General features: G+C 41.5%; 1 protein-coding gene across 1 annotated transcript in view; it reads left to right on the forward strand.

Moving 5' to 3' along the window:
* ST8SIA4 (ST8 alpha-N-acetyl-neuraminide alpha-2,8-sialyltransferase 4) overlaps nt 1–27286 on the forward strand; it is a 123870-nt gene that overhangs the window by 26279 nt on the left and 70305 nt on the right. Inside the window, exon 3 of the mRNA XM_006270395.4 lies at nt 1632–1889. Within this exon, the coding sequence (XP_006270457.1) occupies nt 1632–1889 (258 nt within the window). The remainder of the gene's footprint in view (nt 1–1631; nt 1890–27286) is intronic.

Here is a 27286-nt window from a genome sequence, read left to right on the forward strand (position 1 = left end):
ACTTGACCTAATGAATGCTTGCATGCATCTGCAGCACAGCTCAGGGCCTGGGAAAACCCATCCACTTTCCACAGCCCTGAAGTAGTGCTGTTTTAACCTCCTGACCCTGACTGGGCTGTTTCCTCCACCCCTAGACTAGACAACTCCTTCCTCTGGAACCTCTAGTCCCCCTAATTCCACCTCTCCTTCCCTCCTGCCACTAGCCCTTTCCCCCCAAACCAATTTACTTGCTTCTGACTGCTCATGAAGCTCTTCTTCACAAGCTGTGAATAATCCTGACTCAAGTTTAGGAAACTTTAAACTAAGCTGCCTAAGCCTGAGCTGGGACCAGTGGATGTTTGTTTGCATCCTCTTAGAGGAGCCTAAATCTTATATTTAATTAGCTTGAGAATGTCTACAGGAGGGCTTATACTATTTGACTATGACTTTTGAATGTGAACTAAGCTATAACAGTTAAACTTGAGGTTTAGTTTTAGGCAACTCTAGTTAAATCAGTAAAGCCTAAATTACATCTTGTGCTCTGTTTTCTGGATCCCATGAATCGTTTATCCTCTTCTGCCTAATGAGCAGGTTCCACAAGAAGTGAGAGTGCCTCCCACTCACCGCTACCTCTAGAATGGTGGCTAGGGCACATCTTTGAAGATGGGGGTTTGGGGTCTGGACCCTCTCAGCCTGAGCAGGGTAACTTCCTGAGCAAGTGCTCTAACCACGAAGCTATACTATAAAGGGTGAATTCTGATACTACCACTTCTGCAATGTCCTGCTCTGTTCTTTCAAAGCAGAGTTGTGCCTGCCTTCATGAGTGAGTTTTAGGCTCTGAAACCCAAATGGACAGAGACACCTGCCTACAGCTGTGACTCAGGTGCTTATATCCACAGAGTGGAGTGGGAGTTCCTTGCTGACCAGTTAGATGTACATATGCAAATACAGTGAACTGTAATGATAGAAAGATGATGTTTAAAACTAAAAGGTGAGATGATAAGAGAAAATCTGCAAATCTTTTAAAGTTCTGTTCCACCATGATAAAGGATTTTTATGGTACCATAGTAAACCATATTTACCTCCTAATTATTTCCATATCAATAGGCTCAATTTATAGATTGGGGGGAAAAACAATTATCCAACTATTAGCCTGGAGAAATCAATCAAAGTTGTGAGGATCAAACTAGTTCATCCCTTGATTTTTGATATAGAAGGTCACATCATCCATATGTGAATATAATATATCTTTATCTTGTAACTCTTTTTAACAACAGGTTGTTAATCAAATGGAATGCAATGGTCTGTTTCAAAATCTATGCACTAACCAATATAACAAACAGGTTTATATTACTCAAAAAATTATGCGCCATGTAATTTTAAATCTTAATTCCATGGTCATTTCATCCTTTCAGAAATATAGAGGGATTAGGTGCTTTTAGGGAGCATGTTGCATTTAATTTTTTTAATCAAGCCCACAAAGCTCTATAATAAAGTCCTAAAAACCAGCTTTATAGCTGTTATAGCAGAAACAGCCTCTGGAAAAATCTGAACCCTCACACTTCTATATACTACCATTTTACTAACAGATTAACCTATTGTAAGTAATGAAAACTATATCTGATTTTTTTTTTTTTTTTTTTTCACCACAGGAAGAATATTCTTAGATTCTTAGATGCTGAGAGAGATGTCTCGGTAGTCAAAAGCAGCTTCAAGCCAGGAGATGTAATCCACTATGTGCTAGACAGACGTCGCACCCTAAACATTTCTCAGGATTTGCACAGGCTCCTCCCTGAAGTCTCACCAATGAAGAACCGCCGATTTAAAACATGTGCAGTTGTTGGAAATTCTGGCATACTCCTAGATAGTGGATGTGGAAAAGAAATTGACAACCATGACTTTGTAATAAGGTGAGTTTTCATCTGCTGTTGGAGATGATAACCTGCTCTCTGTTCCTTGGACAAGAACTGGCAGAAATACTTTAACCTGAGGTATCAATTTCAGGGATTATTTGGAATTACTGAAACAATTATCTGAAGTGATATCTTTCACTGCATGATGCCTAAATTTAAGTATAGTCCAGTTTGGAAAGTATGCAATTTACTTTTATTTTGAAAAAAAGAAGAAAGATGTGCACATTTGGAGGTAGCAGGGAGATTCATGTTACTCATTGCTTTTGTTTGTTCATTTTACATTAAGCAAATTCATTATTCTGATAGAGTTGATATTGTAAACAGAATATATTTTCTTTTTCCAAAATATCCTTCTTAGCGCTCAGCTAGTAGATAGGGGTTAACAGTAAATTACTGCGTTACTACTTTATACATATGAGGTAAAATTTCAGCATTGTGCACTGGGATCTAACCAGCTGACTACCATTAAGCTAACTGGAAGCTCTACACCTAAATCCCTGCTCTAAAAATATATGTAAAAACACTATGTCACTTGCAGCTTCCTAGACCTCAGAGAGATATTTTTTCTTCTTCTTGTTAAAGGCCTCTGTTTTATTTTGGGCATGAGAGAAGAGAAACAAGAAAACTTTAGAACTGGAAGCTATGTTTATCTCCAACCTTTGCCTCTCTGATATCTCAGTGTTCTGTCCTACAATACATAAACCATATGTAGTTTATGGAGGTAGATGAGCTGTATTTTATTTCAAAGTTATGTTACCTGTTTGTCACAAATGACAGTAACCAGTTGCCTTCTTCCCCACATGTGCTTACCTTCCACTGAGAATACTTTGACTCTTCCAAGTTAATCCTCCTGCCTCTGACAGACAGGCTATGGCTGTCTTTTTTTCCCCAGGGACAAGTAGCAGCGGCACACCCTGTGCCATTGCTACTTGGCCCCGGAGAATGCCCATGCTACACATTCTCTGGTGCACGGCAAGCTAGTTCTGGTTGGGTAGGGAAGTCTGGGGTCAGAAACTATGTTGGCCCCAGCAGCCTTATCTGGGGTCTTGGGGGCCTCGGGGAGGTGCAGCTATGGTGTTTTTGCAGCTGGGAACCTGGCCAGCAGCCGGAGCAGGGCTCTGGAGCTGCTGACATTTGCGCCACCCCACTTATTTTTGTTTGACCACTGGATCTCCTGGGATCAACCCCCTCCTCCCTCTTCCCCCACCGTGCTGTAAGGTAGAAGCGTGGGGAATGTCTGTATGTGCAGTATGTGGTGCTGCAGACGGATCTGTGTTGCCACATACCACACGTCCGCACTCGTCTGGACCCGACCAGGGAGTTCATTATAAATAGTCCATTGCTTAGCTGCTCTTAGCCTAGAGTCTTTTTGCTTGCTGTTATGCTCTTTCCTGGGTCTAATGTGTTTAGCTTGACAGGCTAGATAATAATGCAGATACCAGATTTCCTGCAGGAAATTCTTCGGTGTGAAGACAAATTCACAAAGGCCCCAATTCAGCAAAATACTTAAGTACTTGTTTTACTTTAATCATGTGCCTAATTCCTGTTTCAGTCAAAGAAATTCTTTGTAACCTTCGTCTTCTCATCCTGAAAACATTTTCTAGCTTGAAATAACACCAGGGGATGAGATCTAATAGGAACTGAGAATTAATAAGGAATTCAAGTTCTTTGGAATGAAGAAAAGATATGTTTTCAAAGGTTTAATCAGAGAAAGTTACCCTGTGAATAAAAGGATAATGAGAAAGCTCAGTATGAATATCAGGAAGCAAAACCTGCAAACCAGCTATGTAGAATGGAGACATGCCTTTCACTTCAGAAGTAATAATTCCTGTTGTCCCAAATGTCCTAAAGCTAGCCAGCAATGCATCTTTTTTTTTTACCAAGATTTAGGGAAGTTAGTATATAACTTCAGCATCTGATGAATAAGCCCTATGTTTACAAAAGCTTATACTCTACATCTCTGGTTTAGTTAATCTAGAACACTGCTTCTCAACCAAGGTCTGGAACATGCTGGGGTACCATGAGATCCTTTGAAAGGTACACAGGAAGTGTGAGAAGATATAGGCTATGGACAGAAAGTCAAAAAGCCTGAGCCTGAATTGATTCAATCTTTGTAGGTTAGTCTAACCTGCAAAGCTTGAACCAAATTTGGAGGTTTTGGAGAGACAAAGCTGGAGAGAGAAATTTGGAGAGACATTCCCTTTTCATTCCAGAAATGCAGGCACATGCCTGCGGTGACTCGGGCTAGAAGGGGGGGGGTGCTAGAGCAGCCCTCCCTTCCCTTCCACAATGCTGAGCGGAGGGGTGACATGGTCAGGCCCCAGCAAAACATTCTGATTTGTGAGGGGTTCCCCCACACACCCCCCAACATCCCAGCAGGGAGTTGGTAACACAGTGTTCATCACCCCAACTCAGTGTTTATCAGCCCATTAAAAAAAAAAAGGCTCTCTCATTAGTTCAAAGTCTTCTTAAACAACTTTTTCCAAGGAAGGGATGGAGGGAAATGACCAGCTAACTGCTGATTAGCTCCAAAAAGCACAAAGCCAATGCTGTCCTGTCTGCCTTTGTCCTGTCTTCCACAGCATGGTCCCACAGCATGGACCATAGCCAGCATGTGGTATGCTAGCTAATGCTGAGAGGTGTCTGTATAAGGAAAATAGAAGGGGGGAAACCTTGCTTCAGCAGTGAGTGGTGAGGGTGAGGGGGTGGGGAGCGGGAGGAAGCCAGAAAGACCCTGCTGTACCTGCAGTCTCTGCCAGAGTTACTGCCAGGGAGCAGAGGGTAGGGGCCAGCCCAGATCTCTGGAGCAGAGAGCCCCACCCAGCCCAGAGAGCATGTTGGGATGCTAGGGGACTCTTATTTAATGTAAACCAGGAAGGGGTCTGGGGCAGACATTGCATAAACCAGTTTGACCCAAATACATTGTCTGATACTGCATTCAACCAGAATTATCTCAAACCAGTTTCAGCCATTTTCAAACTAATTTATATGCACTGAACATCTGTTCTGTTACAGGTTTAAACCAGTTTCTGATCACTTAAACCAGTTTATGTGTAATGTCTGTCCCTAGCCATAAAGGTGGACTCAGGCTTTCCTTGTATGGCCCCTCTGCAATTAAGTAAGTGCTGTAATTAATTAGTTTTTGAAATGGGGTGCTGCTCAAGTCAGAAAAGTTATGGAGGGGTGCCTTGATTCTGAGAACCACTGATCTAACTAGTATAAATTGACCCTGCCTTCTGTTTAGACTTTCTGTTGGAGATATGTTGCAATGAGGTTGTTTACAACTCATCTTCATTAAGTCTCTTCAGAAGTACACAAGCTCTGTGTAGCCAAACTACATGAAAGAGACATTTTCCTACTTAAAGTGTATACAATAATAAGGAATTCCTTTAAATTTCAAATTACAGGAAGAGAGAGAATATATTCCCTCCTCCCTACTCTTTCCCTTTAAGAAAATATACAACACTCTGTTCAAGTATTCAAATTAACTCTGGGTATTTTTATGCTATAAGGGTTCTAGAAGGCACTCCAGCATCTCATTCTACTGATTTCTTTACTTTTGGTTGTTTCCACTAAAAATGAAATACACACATTATATCCACCATATTTATAGTTCTATAATATCTAGTGTATATCACGAGCACAAATGAGCGTGCAGACTAACGAACAAAGCTCTCTCAGAATCTTAGAATCAGGTGCACAGCATAATCAAAAGATCTTAAATTATACATACATCATATAATTTTAATGAGATTTTATTTAACTGAGTTAATTTTGTTAATACATTATTATTTTCTTTCTATGAGAATTATACAAGGAAATGCATAACTAAAAGTTAGGTTTTGTTTCTGTGACAGTGACATATTTTGAACAGGAGTAACCAGGCCATGCTAACCCTATTATCAGTGCTTTTGTTGTTTAATGATGGCACTGATAGTGAAAGCACAGTCAGGGTCACTTAGGTTATGAAAGGCACTTAAGACATCTGGATATTTAGCAGGGGTGTGTGAAACAGGTCATAGTTGACTTAGATTTGTGTTCAGCCTGAATCAAGGACAAATCAAGGATTTGATTTGTTGATTTAGATCACTGTCCTGGATTCAATTCGGCCAAATCCGAATCTGAAGATTTGATGCTGATTCAGAGAATTGGTGATTCAGCCACAGACTCAGCTTTAAATGTTTTTTCTACATACCTTGAGGTAACAGGTGTGGCTCATGAATGCTGCGATGGTGGGGTGGGTGGAGCATGCCACAGAAGCATGGGGGGGGGGGGCCTGCACACTTGGTGGAAGACCCAGAAGTGGGCCGGAAGTTCTTCTGGTCCACTTCTGGGTCCGCTGTGGAGCGCGTGGGGGACCCTTCCCTTGCACTCCCTTGGCTCAGTGATCAGCTGTGGGGGGACCCCAGGTGCCCCCCCTAGACCCAGGAGGCACCAGTCACTGAGCCAGGGGCAGAGGGGGGTTCCCCGATGCACTCCCCGGCAGGCCCAGAAGCAGACTGGAAGTGCTTCTGTACCACTTCTCGGTCCACTGCTGAGCACGCTGGGGAGCCCCCACACTCCCATGGAATGCTCTATCCACCCCACCATCTCAGCATTAATGAGCCCCCTTGTACCTTGAGGTATGTAGAAAAAACATTTAAAGCTGTGTCTATGTCCAAATCATCGAATCTCTCCAAAACTCTCTGAATCAATTTGGAGGCTTCCAATTCAATTCATACAGATTAAAGGGTCTCCTGATTCGATTCAGATATTCAGCAGCCGAATCGGGCCAAATCTCCACCAAAATGAATCAGTGATTGAAGCTTCACACAGTCCTAATATTTAGGTATCTGGGCTATAGTGGGATAAATCTAATAATCCTCCATTAGAGTGTGGTGGAATTGGTGTTACATTAATGCAACTTGAACAAGGTAACAATCACTGATATGTGCCTGGGGTACCATCTAGGTGGAGGCATTTAATACTTAATTGATGTAAACTGTATAGTGGCTTATTATGTCCTTGAAAGTCATCCAAAGTCATTAATAAGTAGGCACCTCTTTCTGAGACATCTATCTCAGTGTGCTGTATTCCTATGATATCACACCTACCCTTGGAGGATGAAGCCAACTAGAGAAGGAAATAACTATTTTCTCTTAGGAACATTAAGCCAAATTTTTTAAAATAGGCACCTTACCCGGACACACATAATAAACCCACCTGGGAACAAATAGATAATTGTTCCAGGAAATTATACAGTTACAAGAATGCAATTATCATTTTTTTAGACAGTGCTAAAAATGCATATATAAACATTTAATTTTTGCAAACATGGTATATTTTGTCAGTGTAACTATCAGTTTCTACCATATTGAGTGTACAATTTAACTACCTATTTTTGAAAAACTTCATAGTCCTGAACACAACATAACCATACCAGGACAGGTTGGGAAAATTAGGCATATTTAGGTGATCAAGGGGGGAAATAATAATCAAGTCTTCAAATGTCTGAAAGGTTTCCATAAAGAAGAGGGATAACTGTTCTCCTCTGTTGTGGATGATAGGATGCAAAGCAATGACTTTTACAGTCAATACTGACAATTACAGCCAAGTAGATTTAGATATCAGGAAAATATTTCCAGTTTGAACAGTGAGGCAGAGAAACAGACTGCCCAGCAAAGTTGAGGAATCTTCTTCACTGGAGGTTTTCAAGAAGAAATGGGATGAACATTAGACAGGGAACCATTAGGAACAGCATTCTTGCATTTGTCAGTGGATGACTAGGTCCCTATTAACCTCTGTCCTCCAAAGCCAAGGAAAGGGGAGGGGAGGGTGGGGGAGGGAAAAGCCAGATGATGTAGGACTTGTCTAAACAAGAAAGTTATTAAAAATTAAGCTAGGATGCATATTTATTTCTTCTGCCTTATTTCTGTATTGTGGACATGCTCTTTCTGCAGTAACATGCCTTTTTGTGATCAAGCCTAATTTGCTTTGGAATGTGCTAAGCTAAACTGTAGAAAGGCATCTGTTGAAAAAAGTATCCCTCTGAGAAGGTAATGTGGAAGGTGTATTCCACATCTAACCTGAGCTATTTCCGCATGTTGGCCAGGGCAGTGCGTATTGCACCTACAAAGAAACAGATTGAAAACATCATTCTGTATGTAAGCAATTTTAAATCTGAACTATTTTTTGTTTATCTCACAGTCTTGGTATAGTAGTTCTCACTCCCTGAGGTTTTCTAGTTCATGTTATACCCCCAAAGAAATATAGAACCAGCTTTTTATTAAGTACAGCAAGTGGCAATTTTGCTATATGATCATTTTACAGGACTTCTTTAAAATATATCATAGATTCATAGATTGTAGAGTCAGAAGGGACCACAAAGGATCATCGTGTCTGGCCCCCTGCCCCTGGCAGGAAAGAGGACCAAGGTCAGATGACCGCAGTCAGGTGTCTATCAAGCCTCCTCTTGAAGACCTCCAAGTTAGGTGATAGCACCACCTCTCTTGGAAGCCCATTCCAGATTCTGGCCACCCTTACTGTAAAAAATTTCTTCCTAATGTCTAACCTGAATCTACTCTCCACTAGTTTGCTCCCATTATTTTTAGTTACTCCTAGGGGCGCTCTGGTAAATAGCACATCTCCAATTCCCTCTTGACCTCCCTTGATAAACTTATAAGCAGCTACAAGGTCTCCCCTCAGACATCTCTTGTGAAGGCTGGAGAGATCTGGATCTCTCAACCTCCCCTCATATGGTCTTTCACAGAGGACACTAATCATGAGAGTGGCCATCCTCTGAACTCTCTCCAGATGATCCATGTCCCTCTTGAAGTGCGGTGCCCAAAACTGGACACAATGCTCCAACTGTGGCCTGACCAATGCCACATAGAGGGGGAGCATCACCTGCCTTGATCTGTTGGTCATGCATCTGTTAATGCATGACAAGGTACAATTGGCCTTGTTGATGGCTTCGTTACACTGCCGGCTCATGTTCATCTTGGAGTCAGCCATGACTCCAAGATCCCTCTCAGCTGCTGAGCTGCTGAGGAGGTCATCCCCCAACCTATAAGTGTGCTGGTGGAGTACCTTGTATTTATCTTTGTTGAATCGTATCATAGAATCATAGAAGTCGGGTCAGAAGGGACCTTGTAGATCTTCAAGTCTGACCCCCTGCCTAGGCAGGAGGGAAACTGGGCTCAGATGACCCCAGCCAGGTAGGCATCAAGTCGCTTCTTAAAGACCCCCAGGGTAGAAGCCAGCACCACTTCCCTTGGAAGTTGGTTCCAGATCCTAGCCGCCCTGACTGTGAAGTAGTTCCTACGGATGTCTAATCTAAACCTACTCTCCAACAACTTGTGGCCGTTATTCCTTGTTATCCCGGGGGGCGCTGGGGGAAACACGGTCTCCCCCAAACCCTTCTGGTCCCCCCCTAGTGAGTTTATAGACAGTCACCAGGTCCCCCCTCATCCTTCTCTTGTGAAGGCTGAACAGGTTCAGGTCCCATAGCCTCTCATTGTAGGGTTTGCCCTGCTGTCCCCGGATCATGCAGGTGGCCTCCTCTGGACCCTCTCAATGTTGTCCACATCCCTCTTGAAGTGGGGTGCCCAGAACTGGACACAGTACTCCAGCTGCGGCCTGACCAGTGTCGCGTAGAGGGGGAGGATCACCTCTTTGGCCCTACTTGAGATGCACATGTGGATGCACAATAGGGTCCGGTTAACTCTGCCGACCGTGACCTTGCATTGTCGGCCCATGTTCATCTTGGAGTCAATGATAACTCCAAGATCCCTTTCTGCCTCCGTGCTCTCAAGAAGGGAGTTGCCCATTTTATAAGTGTGCTGCCGGTTACTACTGCTCAAGTGCAGCACCCTGCACTTGTCAGTATTGAAACGCATCCTGTTTTTGTTAGCCCACCCCTGCAACCTATCCAGGTCTTGCTGCAGTCTTTCTCTCCCTGCTAGCGTGCCCACCTCACCCCAAATTTTGGTATCATCAGCAAATTTGAACAGGTTGCTTTTCACCCCATCGTCCAAATCGCTGATAAAGAAATTGAACAGTGCGGGCCCAAGGACCGAGCCCTGGGGGACTCCGCTGCCCACTTCCCCCCAGGTCGAATATGGTGTTCAGGCAAGTGCAGTTTGTGGTGCTGCAACTCCCTTTGTGGCGCCACAAACCGCATCTGTTACACATTAAACTGTGCCCCACGCTGCTAATTTGCACCCCTGGGGCAAAATTTGCTACCAGGATTTCCTGGTAGCAAAAAAGACCCTGAGAAACAAAGTGGCAAAAAGCGTGCCAAAGTGTTGTGTGCCAGGATAAACGTGGAGACAGGAGCAGGCAGCCGAGGGCTCCATGTGGCACTCCCAGGCTGACTGGGGCACAAGGGCTGCCTTCTGGCAAGTCCTGCACGGAGACACCCTGTCATCCCCCCCCGTACAGCAAACTGCATGAGCAGGGGTGTGCAAAGTTGAATTGCATCCTATTTCGTTCTGCCTGATCCAACCTGTTCAGATTGGCCTGTATCTGCTCCCTGTCTTTCAGTGTGTTAACTTTGCCCAATTAACTTGGTATCATCTGTGAACTTGGAGAGGGTGCTCTCCACACCCTCATCCAAATCGCTGATGAAGATATTAAATAACACCAGTCCAAGGACCGAACCCTATGGGACCCCACTGCCCACCTCTTCCAGGCTGAGAATGACCCATCCACCATCACTCTCTGGGTGCAGTCCCTAAGCCAGTTGGCCACCCACCTGAGTGTGTAAGCATCCACCCCACAGCCTGCTAGCTTCCCTATGAGAATAGGATGTGAAACTGTGTTGAAGGCCTTCTTAAAGTCCAGGTAGATGACATCAGCCTCAGCTCCTGTGTCAAGGCAGTGTGTGACCTGGTCATAAAAGGCTATAAGATTTGTCAGGCAGGATCTACCTGTGACAAACCCATGCTGGTTTCCTTTCAGCATCATTTCCCCTGCTGGGCCTTCACAAATACGCTCTTTGATAATTTTTTCCAGTATTTTCCCAAGGATAGAGGTAAGACTGACTGGCCTAAAGTTACCCAGCTCATCCCTTCTCCCCTTCTTAAAAATGGGCACCACATTGGCCCTTTTCCAATCCTCAGGGACCTGGCCAGAGCACCATGACTGCTCAAACAGTTGTGCCAGTGGCTTAGCTATGACACTGGCCAATTCCTTCAGCACTCATGGATGGAGGTCATCTGGGCCGGCTGACTAGTACCCGTCCAACCCCTCCAACTGCTCCTTAACCAAGTCAGCACTAACCTTTGGTGGTATGGTGCCTTTTAGACATCTGTCTATGTTCACCGTGGGGGAATTGTCTTGGTCAGTACTTGGGAATACTGAAGCAAAGAACTCATTGAAGAACTCTGCCTTTTTCCTTGTGTCAACCACCAACTGTCCTGATTGGTCCTGTAGGGGCCCTATGTTACTCTGTGCCTTCCTTTTGCTCGCTGTGTATGTGTAGAAGGACTTTTTATTGTCCTTAATTGTTGTAGTTAGCCTAAGCTCCAGCCCCGCCTTGGCCTGCCTAACTGATTCTCTGCAATAGCATGCCAGGGAGGTGTATTTCTCCTTAGTGGCTGCCACCTGCTTCCACCGCTTGTAAATCACTTTCTTTGCCCCCAGCCTTTTCTGGAGTTCTCTGTTCAGCCAAGGGGGATTTTTTATCCCCCTACCCCCTTTCCTGCATAAGGGAATAGACTCCTTTTGTGCCCCAAGGATCACTCCCTTGAGAAACCTCCAACCCTCCTGGACCCCCATTTGCTTGATGCTCTTGAGTTCTGCCACCTCACTAACTAGCCTTCTAAGTTTACTAAAGTTGGCCCTTCTTAAGTCTAACACTTTGGCCTCATTGGATATTTTTCCCACCTTTCACTGGATAGTGAACTCTACCAAGTGATGGTCACTATCTCCCAGGTTACTGTGTACTCACAGGTTCCCCATGAGATCATCCCCTGTTGCTAAGACCAGGTCTAGCAAGGCGCTACCCCTGGTGGGACTGGACACCACCTGAGTTAGGTAGAGGTCCTGCTCGCAGTATAAGAACCTATGTGAGTGATTTGTTTGGGCCGTCTGGTCCTCCCAGCAGATGTCCGGGTAATTTAGATCCCCCCATGACCACTGCTTCCCTTTTCTGAATGGCCTCTGAGAGCTTCCTGGAGAATACCTCATCTAGCTCATCATCCTGATGAGGAGGTCTGTAGTAGACCCCCACTACCAAGTCCTTTTCCCCTGGCCCCAGCTCGATCCTAACCCACAATGCCTTGGTATTCCCCTCCTCTACCCCCACCTTGATGATGGAAGATGTGTACTGCTCCCTAACATAGAGAGCTACACCGCCATCTTTTTTCCCCACTCTGTCTCACCTATACAACCTGTACCCCTCAATGCCTATTAAAATATCATTTAAAATTCTTTGACATGCATTACAAAATAAAAGTAATACATTTACTAGGTAGGAAAAATTAAATGCTTTTTCTGTACCTGCCAAGGAATTAATTTAGGATTCTCTTATGTTCCTATAACAGCTGATGATTTCATGAACACCCAAGAGAATTGTTTACTTTTAGGTTCTGAATTTTAAAAAGGCTGAGGATTTATGAAAAAATAGTTTTATTTTTTCCAGCCATAGGACTCAAGGGTAGTGGCATTTCCTCAGGAATTTTTTGTAGGTCATTGTGACAAAGGTGCAAAAAAGGACCCCTTGCATAGAACCTCATTTCAAAATGAGTCCTGTCCATTTCAGTGGGATTACTTGGCTATGAAATAAAAGCTGGGGTTGTTAAATGTAGGCCTAAATTAATTAAAAAGTGAAATGGAGCTTGTAAGCTTAGTCTTTGAGTAAAAGGAAGCACATAAGTAGTCTGCCCCAGGAGCAGCCCTAGGAGGGAATTATTGATTCTTGTGTTCACCTACGGTTACCATACATCCAGGTTTTCCCAGACATGTCCTCTTTTTAGATCCTCCAATCTCTGTCTGGGCAGTTTTTTAAAATATGATCAAATGTCTGGGGTTTTGGTCAGCTCAGCTCCAAAGTTTTTCCCAGATCTTCCCAGGTTGCCCTAGCAAGGATCTGCTTGGGGCTGGAGACAGGGTGATTGGAGGCAGGGCACACACACACATAGCCAGGCAAGGGCGGGAGCAACCTGGCAGTTGAATACAGGTAAATCTGTGAGAGTCAGGGGTTGTGTATGTGGTTGCGGGGGAGGGGGCGGGGGGGGCGTGTCTGAGGCTGCAGCAGGGTGGGAGAAGCGCCTGCCTCTCCAGAGAGGGAAAGAGGTGAGGGGGATCCTTGGGGGCAGCAGGGAGCTGCATGGCTCGCCTGGCTGTACCAGAGCTGGTGCCTATGCTCGCAGGGGTAGGGTGGCCAGGAGATACTGGAGAGTAGTGGGGGGGGGGGCAGTTTGGGAATGAGTGGCACCAGCAGGGATGTAGCTGTGGCTTGGGAGTGAGGGGCACTGGAGGCATGGGGCGGGGGGCTGTGGTTTGGGACTGCAAGGCATCGGGGGGTGGAGGACTGGGCCAGGAGGGTGGGGCACTGGCAACACCATGGGCTTGCAGGTCAAGAGTGAGGGGCGCCAGCATGGCCCAGGGAGGCAGGGAGTGAAGGGGCAGCAGCAGGGCTGGGGGGAGGGCTGTGGCTTGGGAGTGAGGGGCAACAGAATGGGCAGGGGCAGGGAACCACCATATCACTGCCCTCACCACAGCCATATACTCCCCTCTCCCCCTGTATGACAGGTGTCCTCTGTTTTGGAACTGGAAATATAATAAACCTAGTTCACCTCTCATCTGAGATGAAGTAAGTTATTCTACAGTGACATCCATGATAGTGGCAACTTCTGTATTTGGGTTAAGCAAACTGTTATGGAGCATATAATTACACTTTTTCAGTAGTATCAACTGTACCTGACTGATGTCCAGTGACTTGGTTTCCTTCACAGTGCCTCACTTAAATGTTAAATAATCCTCGGTTTTCTATTGTATCTAAATCTTTTCACAATATTTTATTCATATATAATTGCACTCCTTTCTCAGGCTACTAGTCCCATTGATCATGTATGGATAAGGTTTTATTATGGAAATTACATATTACTAACAAAGGAAAAAAAGAAATAGAGCTGTCTCAAGGTCTAATCCTGCAATTAGGTTTTACAGGACCACTACGTATATTTGACGAAAACAACCCACACTGTCTCTGATAGATGTAATCCCAGTGTAGGGACAGGTAAATTTTGTAACCTAATTTTATAAGCTTGTACTGTAAACAAGTTACGTGTTGTATCTTGAATTAAACTCTAAAATATGAGTCACTACATTCCTAAATTCAGAGATTCACCAGCTACTACTGTTGATCTGAACAGCGCTAAGTCTGAACAGGATGTTTACTTGGGAGACTAGTTTTCGCTAGCCACAATCAGATTTTGTTCCCTGGTTTCTGCAGAATCTACAAGTTATAAATTCTTTACTTCATCCACCTGTTTTGCTGGTACTTTTACTCTTGTAGACAGCATCCATGGAGGGATGTGTCACTAATTCTAAGCAGCAAGGGTTTTTTATTTCTGATTTTTTTTATTATTATTATTATTATTATTGGAGCAACTTCATGACTGTTACTTCAGATAAGTAACAGTCACATGACCCAAGACAGATTCTGTTGGTTTTATATTGGTTCCTTCAAGAAATGTATGAACAGAATGGTTTATTTTTGAGTAAAATACGTTTGAGGGTATGCATGTCTCCACTACAGCTGTATGGTGCTAAAGAGGCCCATAATGAAACATTGCTTCTCAGCAGAACTTATTGGCCCTGTGACACAGTAAGCTGTCTACATTATTTTCAGTTTGAGGGTTAGTGTCCATGTAGTGACGAGACGTGTTTTGCTGCAGAGTTTGCCAGTATAACTATGCCCATAGTTACAGATCTCTGGGACCCTAGCACAATGAAGCCAGAAGTCAGAGGTATGTTTGTGTAATGATCTTGTCTTTGCACTTGGATAAATCATGACTGCTTGTACTTTTTTGTTATAGTGGCATGGTATTGTTTTGTTTATCGGCTTGTAAAGGAAAGAGGTCAAAGAGTGACACTTTTTTGTGAATGTTTGGAAGTGTTTTTGGTGAGCTTCTTAAAAACACCGATAGAATTATCTTATCTTACCTTCTTCTTGTTCTTATACCCTCAATTGCTGACTAGACACTCTAATGAAAGCAGTGTGAGAGTTAACTTCTCATCCAACAGCTAAGGGCAGAGAATATGACTTCCTTTCTCTCCCCTGCCCCCCTTACATAATAAAAATGCCAAGAAATTGAAATAGACTTTTTTTTCCCCTGGCTTCATAAAGCTACTACTGCTTCAGAGAAATCATTGTTGCCTCAGGAGTACTCAGATGGCTACATCTTTTTCTGTATAAATTATATATTCCTGAGGCACTACCAGTTGGTATCCTTAGATTGGTTTCCCCAGGAAATCAGTAGGTTTCATATCACTATGTATCATATAGCTGTATGAATGTAAATTTTCACACAAGACATTAACAAAGCCCCCACATAACTTAATTTCAGTATCGGGTCCCAAACTGTCTATTCCATGATTATGTAGTCTGTGTAAGATGGGTTAGTGATCTCAGTTAATTTCAGTAAGGTTTATCTTCATGTCATTAATCTGAAATACAAAACAACATGGTCCTTTCCAGCATAACCTTTGCAGGGCTGGCGAGGTTTCAATAAGAATTGTGCAAATTGGAGAAATTGTAAAAACATGTATTTGCCTTTAAAATAAACAAGAAATACCAGTCATCAAAATAGGTGGCTACATGCTACTTTCTCACGGAGGGGGAGAGGCAAAGCTTGCAGTGGGGATTGGCTCTGACCCCAGAGCTGGAAGCCAGGATCTACACCCCCTTCTCAAACTCCCAGCTGGCTGTGAGGAGGGAAAAGCCTGCACCCGGGTTTGGTTCCACTCCCCCAGAACCAGGGCAGTGGGGCCCAAGTCCCCTAGCTACTTCCCCTTCTCAGCCTCCAGGCCAGCTGAAAGTGGGGCATGGCTCCTGGCTCTGGTGGGTGTGGAATCAAGGCCCCACTGTGGGCTTTTCCATCCTCTTCCCCTCAGCTGGCCTAGAGGCTGGGAAGGGGCATGGCTCCCAGTTCTGGGAGTAGAGCCAAGCCCCAGTGCAGGCTTCTTCTCTCCCACCTCAGCCAGCCCAAGGCTGAGAATGGGGTATGGCTTCTGGCTCCCAGCTCTGACGGGTCAGATCAAGGCCCCCTCATCAGCCCTTCTCCACCCCTCTCCCGTCAACCTGCCTGAAGGCTGAGAAGGGGGCATAGCTAGGGGGCTTCAGCCCCACTCCCAGCTCAGGGGGACAGAGCCAAGCCCTGCTACAAGCTTCCCCCCATCCATCCTGGAGGCTGAGGAGTGGGCATGGCTCCTGGATCCCAATTCTGGGGGAGAAGCCAAGCCCTCTTGGGAGCTTCATTCCCACTCCTACTCCCCTCAACCAGCTGGAGGCTGAAAATGGGGCATGGCTAGGGGACTCCAGCTCTGCTCCCAGCTTTAGGAGGTGGAGCAAGCCCCCTGCTTCAGGCTTCCCTTTCTCCCCTCCCCTCAGCCAGTTCCAGGCTAAGGAGGGGGTGTGGTTTCTGGGTCCCAGCTCTGGGGGTGGAGCCAAGCCCAGGTGTAGGCTTCCCTGCCCTGCTGCCTCAGCTGGCTGGGAGGCTGAGAAGGAGGCATGGTTAGGAGACTCCAGCCTCACTCCTGGCTGTGGGCAGGGCAGAGTAAAGCCCCCAGTTCTGGTTTCCTCCTCTTGGGCTGCTCCTGGTTCCCCCTCCCCCCCCCTTACTCAGCTCCCTGGGAGAATGAGGAAGGGGTGTGGCTTGGGGAATCAAAGAGCTCCAGGCTCTCTGCAATGGCCACCAGGCTGGGAGGTGGGCTCTAGCACCCCCATCTGCTGGTATGAGCCACTGCAGGGGTCTGGCTGCCTTTCCTGTTTGAAAAGTGAATGATAGTTCACTTGCTTATCTGTTCCATCTATGTTGGTTAGAGAAAACTGCAGAGACTGAATTGATTCAGCCTCGGGTTTTTTGACTGTCAGTACTTAGCCCAGAAGTTCAGTGAAACCTGGCATTGATCCTGTCTTGCTGAATCCAGTAAATATACTAGACACATACCATTTTCATACTCTGGGTACATCTACATGAGACGGTTTGAGCACAGTAGACTAATTCTACCATACATTATTGTGGGGTGCAAAATCCATGTTTATCCATTAGCGCACAGTAGATTTACTCTAGTGAACGTTAACATCACAAAAAACCCATTGTTTGTGCTAATGCGCAGTATCACCAATTACAACATATGAAATTAGTACCTGTCATTACAGGTAATAAATGTAATTAGCTGTAATTATGGTGCATTAATGAATGTGTAGACAAGCCTTCCAAGGATTTGATTCCTCCTAGAAGTAAAGTGCCCTCAGTGCACATTAGAATAGTACCTGGTTGGTCTAATTAACAAGAGCCCATTCTGGGATGCTGATGAATTTCAATACTGTCCAGAAACCTCATGGTAATTTCACTATAGCCAACTTCTGAACTGTTCAGTCCTTTCCAGTCTCCAGCCTTGCCACTCAAAGATTTTATGGGGCAGAATTGTATATGCAAGTTCTGTGTAATAAATGGAGAAATTTTCTTCTATCCTTTTGTGGCTACTATATAGCACTTTTTATAAAGTGCCTAAATGGTGCTTAGGGGGAAGAACAGGGAATAGAATTTGTCATTTAGAATCTTTCCTTTTCATTTTCAGAGATATTACTTTATGAGAAAAAGCAGAACACATAAAGTTTTCTGTTGTATATTCATACAATGCATTGCATTATATTATTTCATGTAAAGGTGTTTCAATGTTGCCTCTCAATTAAGGGCTTTGTAGCTTCACTGAAATGATACTTAAATGTTTTAGTAAATGTTCCATCAAAAGTTAAACCATATATTCCTTTCTTAAGAAAAACACATTAAAATTCTCAAATACTGTATCTTCTCATACAAAGTCATTTAACAGTACTCTTCTAAATAAAATACGGAAGTCCTGAAGAAGCTAATTCACTTTAAAATTACCAACATTTCAATCTTCTTGTCTAAGTAAAAGTTCTGTTCCGCTGCAATCTTCACCCAATAGTGACTTTTCTGTAAACCTGCAAATTCTCTAAAATAATTCTTCCAATTCTAAGGTTTCTGGCTAAATGAAATAACATAGTGCTTAGTACAGTTCCAATGTGTAAAAACTACTTGTCTTTTTACACTCCAAACAAATATCTTCATTTCTGCCCAAAAGGAACTTCTCAAATAGCTAAGCAATGAAAAATTGAATTTTGCATGTGGGTAATATGGCTCATGTCACACAAGTCTGTATTTAAAGTATACTACTAACCTAAAAAAATAGCATATCAAGTTCCTGTGTTCTGTCCATACTCATTCCATCTCAGAAGCACAGTTTATAAGTGAAAGTGACATCCACCACCTCCACCCCACCTCTGCAGTTGCTATTCCTGCTAATGCAGCCTGGTTTCTGAGAATTAATCTGAATTTCTGTCTTTCACATCATGCTCTGTAACAAAGCTCTTGCCATCCAAAGCAGCCTCTCTTTTCTTCCACTTCTCTATTATCTTGAAATTATTCCCTCAGTGAATCCTGTTTGTTCTACTTGTTTTCATGAAGTCTGCACAGGTACATCATGCTGGAACTTAATAAACAGCATGTGTTGATTATACAAGGAAAAGTGATATCTAACTAGGTTCATCTAAGCTATTTTGGCTTTCCAAAAATAGGGATTACAGAGGAAAAAAAGTAATAGAAACCTTTTTTTTTTTTTTTTTGGTTATTGTTACAGTAAGTCTTGTTCAGAGTATACATAGGGAGCAGGCAGGTCTGGGGAATAGAATTGTCTTTTTCTTTTTTTTTTTTTTAAAACCTCCTCTTCCGAGCAGAATTGCACTTTTAGGTGTTATGCGAATGGGCATGGGACAATTTCAGTAAAGCCTTTAAAACATTTTCATCAGTGCTCCTTCAAGTTCTGTGAAGGTGTTATTCTTTTGTCCTTTCTCTTTTCCTACAAACCGCCCTAGTGTGAAATAAACTAGCTTTAATTACAATATGTGAGCAAGGAGCGATAATGGTGGTGCCTAGAATTATATTGCTCACTTCATTCAACACTTAACAGTTTAGAAGTTCAGCTTCCTCTTATTTCTGTTTTGTCTCTTCTTTTCTCAGCAAAAAAATTGGCCTTAGATTTGTCAGTTGTACGATTTAGTGCAAGATTGTCCAACTGGCAGTCCACAGTTTGCATGTGGCTTGCAGGGGGGTTAACATGCAGCCTGGTCATTTGGGGCCAAGTGATTTAGAAAATCAGGATGATTACTTAGGAAACTAAATGATACAGCCATTTTACCTATTATACTTAGGACATGTTAACTGCATATATCACACAAGTGTCCATGTATTCAAGCAGTAAAACACGTTGGGTATGATTTTATCATAGCAGAGTTAGGACTTTCTGCAGGAGGAATGTCTCTGGATTATATTAAATAACACACATTCAGTTACCATCCAACTTGTCCACAGAGTTAATACAAGCACAGTTCACTGCTTGTCGGTCCCAGGCCTTCAGTGCCAGGACTGGGACCAACAAGCAGCTGATTGTGGGTCACAGCCCCTGCACTGCATTGGAGTCCTGAGCTGGTGACTGCTGAGGACATGTTTTAACTTTACTACTGCACAGATTTAATATATACTAAGTGTCTCATGTAACAAGGCCCTGAGAGCGGAGAAGCCTCACCTTAGACACTCCTTTTTATAAATCTTGGACTGAATTTGTGATGAGGAGGGTAAGCCAAGAGACTAATTTGGAGTCTAGTAAAACATTAATAATGATTCAATGACTCATCTAGACATTGAGGACTGGTCAAATATCACAACAGGATAGGGTTAAGAGAAGCAATTTGTTGACATCATAACTGATTTATTTCCAGAGCATGCAAGACAGGCCTAAATTTTTATGTTTTTCCAGGAACAGAGATAACTAAAAGTATAAATAAAATTGTGATTCACAATTAAAACACTTACACTTCCTTGTTAATTAACAAAGCAAGGTTGTCTTTTTCAGATTGCTTCTAAACACCAAAAACAAAAACACTTACACTTTTTTTTTCCTTCCAACAAATCTCTAAATCTGACAGAACTCTCAGTTGCTTTTAAGAGTCTCAAAATTCAATTTCTGCTTCTAAACAAAAACGTCTCTTCATCCACTTCTATATTTAATGGTCTGCTTCCTTAGCTTGCTTCTTTACTTGCTTTGTTTTATGATTAAGATAAGTAACTTACCAGTTAGTACAGATTCACTACAAGGAATATTTTTTCTTCTCTATTTTGAATATCAAAAGTCCAGTTTCTTGCTATACTCCAAGCTCACAACCACAGAGCTCTTTTATAATCAGGGAAAAAAAATCAATTTAAATCTCATAAAATATAAATAATCATATTTTTAACCCCCTCCATCACCACTGAATTAGGTAGTGATTCTAAAATTCCCCATATTACAATAATATGTTTTTCTGATATTGGTTTGAGAGCTGCCATGCAGATTAATCCTATTATGTAGAGTAATAAGTAAAACTCTCTGCACACAAAAAGGCAGAGTTACAGGTACTGTGGGAACTACAACTTTCAGTTTTCTGGCTTTTTGTGATTAAAATCTCTTTCACCATATTTCACCGATGTAGCTTTTTCATGTAATATATAGCAAACTTTCAATGATATAAATTCCTTTCTTTATTGCCATGTCAAAGGACCTGTACTGGAAACAACAGTAACAACTCAGTAACTCATGGTTAATGGTGCAGCAAGGACTGTCAATAAAGAGGTAAATAATGTGGATTGCCACCACTTAGTCCTTCCCTATCACTTCGTTGCATTGCCTCAAATGAAAAGAATCTACATTATGGTCATAGTGATACTTAAGAACCAGGGACTTAATGATCTGCAGCATAAATTATGGTTTTGTAAAACAACAAATGAGGAAACATGTTATAAGTTACCCTTTAAAAAAGGGATGTATCATTTTTATGAAACCAGCCAAGAACTCTGGATTCTGTGACAAGTTTTACAGGAGACCTTAAGGGGCAGATATAGTCCCTATGTAGCCTAGGCGAGACCTTAGGGTAGAGAGGACTATGTCAGGGTGGTTGTGGAGCCACTATTATGAGGAATTCTGGGGTGGTCCAGCTGCCTTATATTGGAGGACTATTTGCTCTAATTTACAGCAGGAGGTGTAATGGCTCCCAGACTACTTCATAACAATTCCCCATTCCATGCAGGTTACTAATTATTACTATTGTCTTCCATTTTATGAAATTAAAATATCCATCTCATTATCAAAAATGATCACTTTTCTCCATACTAGATTTAGTTAAAAGACAAGATGATGAAGCTGTTTTCCATTAAGTGCATGTAAAACATTGATGTTAGTTTCTGCAACTAAATGAGTAGGTACTACTCTCATTGGTCAGTTTCTGCTAAGAGATTCTGACTGTTTCCAAAAATTCATAGCTGCCTACACACATGCTCCTTCACATTTTAATTAGAATGCTGCAGTGTTGCTGCAGCATCACGTGTATTAAACCCACACACATTTAAAAATGGCCATGGAGCACTTTAACTAAACCTCATTGATTGAAGTTTAGATGAAGTGTCTCATGGCAATTTTTAATGCATGAGGGCTTAATACATGTGACGCTGTGGTGTTTTAATTAAAGTGTCTGCTGGGGAACCTCTCTAATTAAAATGCTGCCGCCCACACCTTCGAGCACATGCATAGGCAGCCCAGGATCTTTGGAGTCAGGGTTCCAGTTTTGGTCCATGTTAGTGATTAGTTTGCTTTGAAACTTAACAAGGTTTCCTGGATGTGAAGGAAGAAAAGCTGAGGTTCTTGCTAGTAATATAGAGCCATATTTAGGTTTTTGGGTGTGTTACATTTATTAATAGACTAATTTGAAGAATTTGGCTTCTGCAGTATAGTTCTAGTTAATACCATATGGTGGATATACTAGAGTTTAATCCACTTTGATCCTTGATCTAGGGAAATAAGAGCATGCCTCAGTTGTATCAGGATCAGTAAACAAGGAATTATTTATTGCACCTGGAAGAGAAGTCTGGAAGAAGAGAGACTTTCACAGCAGTTCTGTTCAAATTCTGTTCCTCTGATTACTGTTGCTTTACTGGAATCTTTATACATATCCAGTACTGTACAATAATTTTTTTTCATGAAAGAATATGTGGTTAGTTTGACATGAACTCATAAGATGAATGTTTATCTTACTGTCTTCTCATGGCTTGCTTATTCTAGTTAAGATCTTATGAATAAATATATTGTTTGCAATCCTATAAAAAACTAGAGCAAGGCTTAAATCATACTGCCTTGTATCATATCATATGCATTGGTAATCTTGTGGGTAACTTTCTTTGTTAGGGAAGTAATCGTAAAAGACAGGATACAACCAACATACACTATGAAACTTCCCCTTTTGTTTCCCTTTTGGCAAAGACCTCAATACCATCAAACCAATTTCAGAACATTCATTGTGTACAAGGGGCATTTCTAAGTGAGGGAAGCTAGGAGAAAGTAAGAAGCTGTTGATAGACTGCTTTTTAAAATATATAAACATTTATCTTTTCTATTTCTAACACCAGAATTATCTACCAATATACAATTACATAGATAAAAACAAAGGAAGAACCAGAACATCCTTTTCTTGTAAAGTTCTTGTGTGAACAGTTTCTGCTTGCATCATTCCTTTCATCAGTTTACAGTAAGGAAGCTGTAGAAACAGTTTTGCAAGATTCTACAAGACATGATGAATTAGTTTCAGTACTCATGTTTACAGCTGTTTACTTCCATCCTAGAGTCAATCTACAGTGCAGGACAGAACTGAGAATTTCTGAATGCTTTTTATATTCACAACTTTACTAAGTGACTTGAGGAAGTTTTCAAGTCCTGCTTGGCTTTGATGGGGGAAGGCCTATTTAGTGTCGAGGTGACTGAAGTGATGACAATATTTTTTTGAGAGACTCTGGGGGTACTGGAAAAATGTATTTGAAATGATTTTAGACAATCAAGTAGCTGGAAGATATCAATACTGTGGCAAGTGAGAAGTATATAATCCAGTAACTGCCAGTGTAGTATTTATTCCCTTATGAATTTTGGATGGGCATTGGCAGGGACATCTCTATATTACTTTTTATTAATGGGAGAAATTAAAGTTTATTTTGAAGCTTGTTTCTTAAAATTTCTGGACCAGAAAAAAATTGCCACAAAACTGTTAATCCATAACTGGATATGAACACTTTGTATTGAGCTGGAATTGAAATATCTAGCTACTGAAGGGCACTATTTAACCTTTGGGCATTAAAAATCTCTAGATACAGAATAATTAATTATACAGTTCTCATCAAGTGTGTGCTTAAGACCCACTGACTTCCATAAAACTTAAGCGCAGGCTTAAATTTAAGCCTGTGCCTATGCACTTACTTGAATGGAAGAATGTTCAGAAAAGATAGTAGAAGATATTTGTTGGCTATGAAGAAAATACACTAGTTATTTAAATACATTTGTAATCATGATACAGGAAAAAAGCATACATTAAAAGCTAAAAACAAATCAGAAACCAATTCAGCAAATTACTTTCACATGCTTAGCATGCAAGTGCAATGTGCAGACTCAGATGTGAATATCTGAGACCCTAAGAAGTCTGAAACAGAATTACAGCTACCAAATGCTTTAGAATCTGAATCTTCCAGAAAAGAAATATAAATGTCCAGATTGTAGATTCTTGAAAGCAGAAATTTACTTTATGAACTAGAAAGAAAAAATAATGAAATACATAATTATATGTGAAGTCTAATGGCATAAACATATTGCACTTAGATGTGGGTAGTTATTGTTCAGCAAATAAAGTGCTGAATTCAAAGGAAAGCACCAGTTTCATGAAACACTAAGAACATTTTGCTGATAATGTAATAACAGAGACACTAAAAATAACATTAAACTTGTATAAAAATCAAAACAGATAGCATACAAACAATAAATGTCTCCAGGGGAATAGTTTATGTCCAATTTTATTGAATGGCATAAATATTTCAACATCATTCTAAACCTCAGTTAAGGTGGATAGTTGCTGATATTGAAACAATTTTTCTTATAAGATATCCATCACTGTAACATGTATCTGTCTACCAAGTATTATTTTAAAAACAGAATCTGAAAGAAATCTTGATATCAGATTTACTAGCTGGTAGCCTAAATTATTTAGGAGGCACGGTTTATTATAAAAATGGTTAATCTGAAGAGGTCATTTAGAATGCCATAAGCAATTTTACCATGTATTTCTTTGTTAAGAGTGTGCTTTTTAATTTTCAGATTTTGTAGGTATTTGCACTATTTCTATACTAGGCCATAAGCAGTTGAGAAAACTATCTGCATTGATGTCTTATGTTCAGTAATTACTGAAATCACATTATTTGAAGGAAGTATCCCTTTTTAGTTATTTCTGGTTATTTGAAGGAAGTGCCCCTCCCTGCTTTCAGCTTCATGTGTCTAGATATTTTTAAATCTTCCTCACAGACACTGGGTGTTGGCTACAGCAAAAGGCTAGGGACTTTGACTAAGGTGTGCCAATGCTCCTTCAGGGACCAAAGCTGGAGTTTCCTGGGTAGAGGATCATGCCCCTCCACCAAGGGTCAGACCGATTACCATATTTGGGGTCAGGAAGGAATTTTACCCCATGGTCAGTTTGGTATAGACTGTGGGGGGTTTTGCCTTCCTCTGTAGTGGGGAGTGCACCCCTCTATCCAGGATCTCTTGAGCATATATTATCAATACTTTATAGAAGCAGGATGTTGACTGCTATGGTTCCCCTGCTTTATCCGTGGCAGGGGAGACTTTAGGGTGTAAAGTCTTTGTTGGGTCAGGGTTGATGGTAATTTTATGTATAGTTTAGTTTATGGATTGTATACAATGGTTTGGATAGGGATGATCCTGCTGCAGGCAGGGAGTTGGACTAGATTACCTCTGGAGGTCCCTTTTAGCCCTACTTCTTTTTGACTGGAAGACTCTGAAATAGTTGGGGAATAAGTATAAGTCAGATAAACATTGCATTTTCATGTAATACTATTCATTTTCCTATTAGACTTCTATATTGCTGCTGCATCTAAATGGAAACTATCCTAATGGACATCTTGATACTTCCATGAAACAACAGCCGCTCAGAGCACATTTACTATCACCAAAACCAAACCAAACAAAATAAAAATCAGGCCTTAATATTTATAATTATGCACATTATCCATAATCCATATGCACCTAAATAATTAATTATATTTCCTAAGGACAAAATACCAACACTAGAGGTGGTTGATATTTTGGGGGGAAAAAAATACAATTTATTTAACTGCCCATTTATGTATAATTGGATATCTAATTTTAAGGTTTGAATTTGGCTAAGAATTGTAATAATAGTGCATGAACAACCCCATTACCAAGGATTATATTTGGGTCTCCTTATTACTGTAAGCCTACCTGTTAAATATGTACTGCTAGATACATTAGACTAAGAAAGTGCGCCATTATGAAGCATAACCTTTTATATTAGATACATTACTGCTGAATCACTGATGACACGATATTAGCCATGCAGTCTGGCTTGCTGAAGATTATTTTTCAAGTTCTAGAGGAAATTACATTTAGATACCATTTTCTAACTACACAGAACCTTTGGAAGTGAAGAGAGATTGAAAAGATTGGGCAGGTCACTTAATTTCTTTATGTTTCTATTCCATAAGTATAAAATAGGAATAATACTTCTTTCTCATGGACTGTTATTTCATATTCTTGTGGTTTTTGACAGTGCTGAGTGCTGTTACCAAGATAACATATATTTTGTTATAATTTTAACAAAAAATATTTCCCATGTTTCTCCCCAACAAAAAATGACAATGAAAATAACAAAAGGTTGAGTTACAAAATGACAAAAACAAAGAAACACCAAGAGACCCCCAAGCATGTGGGCTATTTGATGCCTTGTTTTTGGTGTGCGCCTCCATTAAATTGATTCTGTTATTCTTCCACAGACAACAGAAGATCCAGGAATGTGGCAAAGGGGAGAGGGGAGGGAGGGGAGCCCTCCCAGGGGAGCCTTCCCTCCATACAGACAGCTTGACTGTGCCATGCATGCACAGTGACCTATGAGATACTGGCTACCAAGCATGGGCTCCTGCTAGAGGTTGAATGAGTAGTAGCTCTGAGCTCATCAATTGATTGGTGTAGGATTTGGCCGGAGCCCCTACTTTTTTGTGGCTGCAGAGCCCAGGGAGTGAATATTTTCCCCTCCCTTCACCTTTGTATTGAACTCGGCAGGAGAGGAAAGGAAGTGATGAAAAGTGATGGCAGCATTTACCCTCCAGGTTCCTAGGTTCTAAAAATACGTGAAAATGGGAGCTCCAGACAGATGCTATGCCAAGAGCTCACAGGCAGCACAGATAAAGGAGGGTGTGACTACGCCACCACACTTCCCCTGGACCTGCCCCTGCCAGCAGATATAACTTGTTTATAAAAAGGTTTAAATTTAATCCATTTATAGATTATTAAGTATATTTTATATGGCTGTTACAAATAATTAGCTTAATGGCAAAAAATGAAACTTTAAGGAAGTGGCCTTGTGTGTGTGTGTGTGTGTGTGTGTGTGTATACATATATACACACACAAAATTGTGGCCATAAAAAGATTTCTGATGGTATGCAGAGCTTGAACAAGTTTAAGCTTGGAAAACTCATGAGGTCCTGACGATTTTAACAACAAGATCTGTGTTTGGAAAGTAGAAAGTTTCAGTACCTTCCCCCCCTCCCCCGCCCCAAGGCAAACATAAATACTACCTATTTTTTGTCATAATTTTACATTTTGATGAAAAATCATATACATACTAAATGATATATTTTTGACCAGCCAAATAACAACCAAATAACCCCAAACCAATAATTTTAGTTAAAGATTGTTTTAAATTTATATTTAAGTGATGGATAACAATAAGAAATTATGTGTTATTTGATTGGCATGATTGCTAGTAAGAGTTTGAGCTATAACCTACTCTAGGTATTGATATTTTTGATTCAAACATTCATGATCTGAACTTCTAATATACTGTACAGCATCTTCATTGCTGAGTTGATTACAATTGATACCTTTTTAGAACATCGGGTGGGTTCATGCAACCTTCATACAATATTATTTAATTCTATTTTGATTGCCAGCAAAAAACAGACTTGTATGTTCACTCTCAGCTTTCCTTTTACCCATTTTAACT

Source organism: Alligator mississippiensis, chromosome 3 (assembly GCF_030867095.1).
Source record: "Alligator mississippiensis isolate rAllMis1 chromosome 3, rAllMis1, whole genome shotgun sequence".
Taxonomy (NCBI): domain Eukaryota; kingdom Metazoa; phylum Chordata; order Crocodylia; family Alligatoridae; genus Alligator; species Alligator mississippiensis.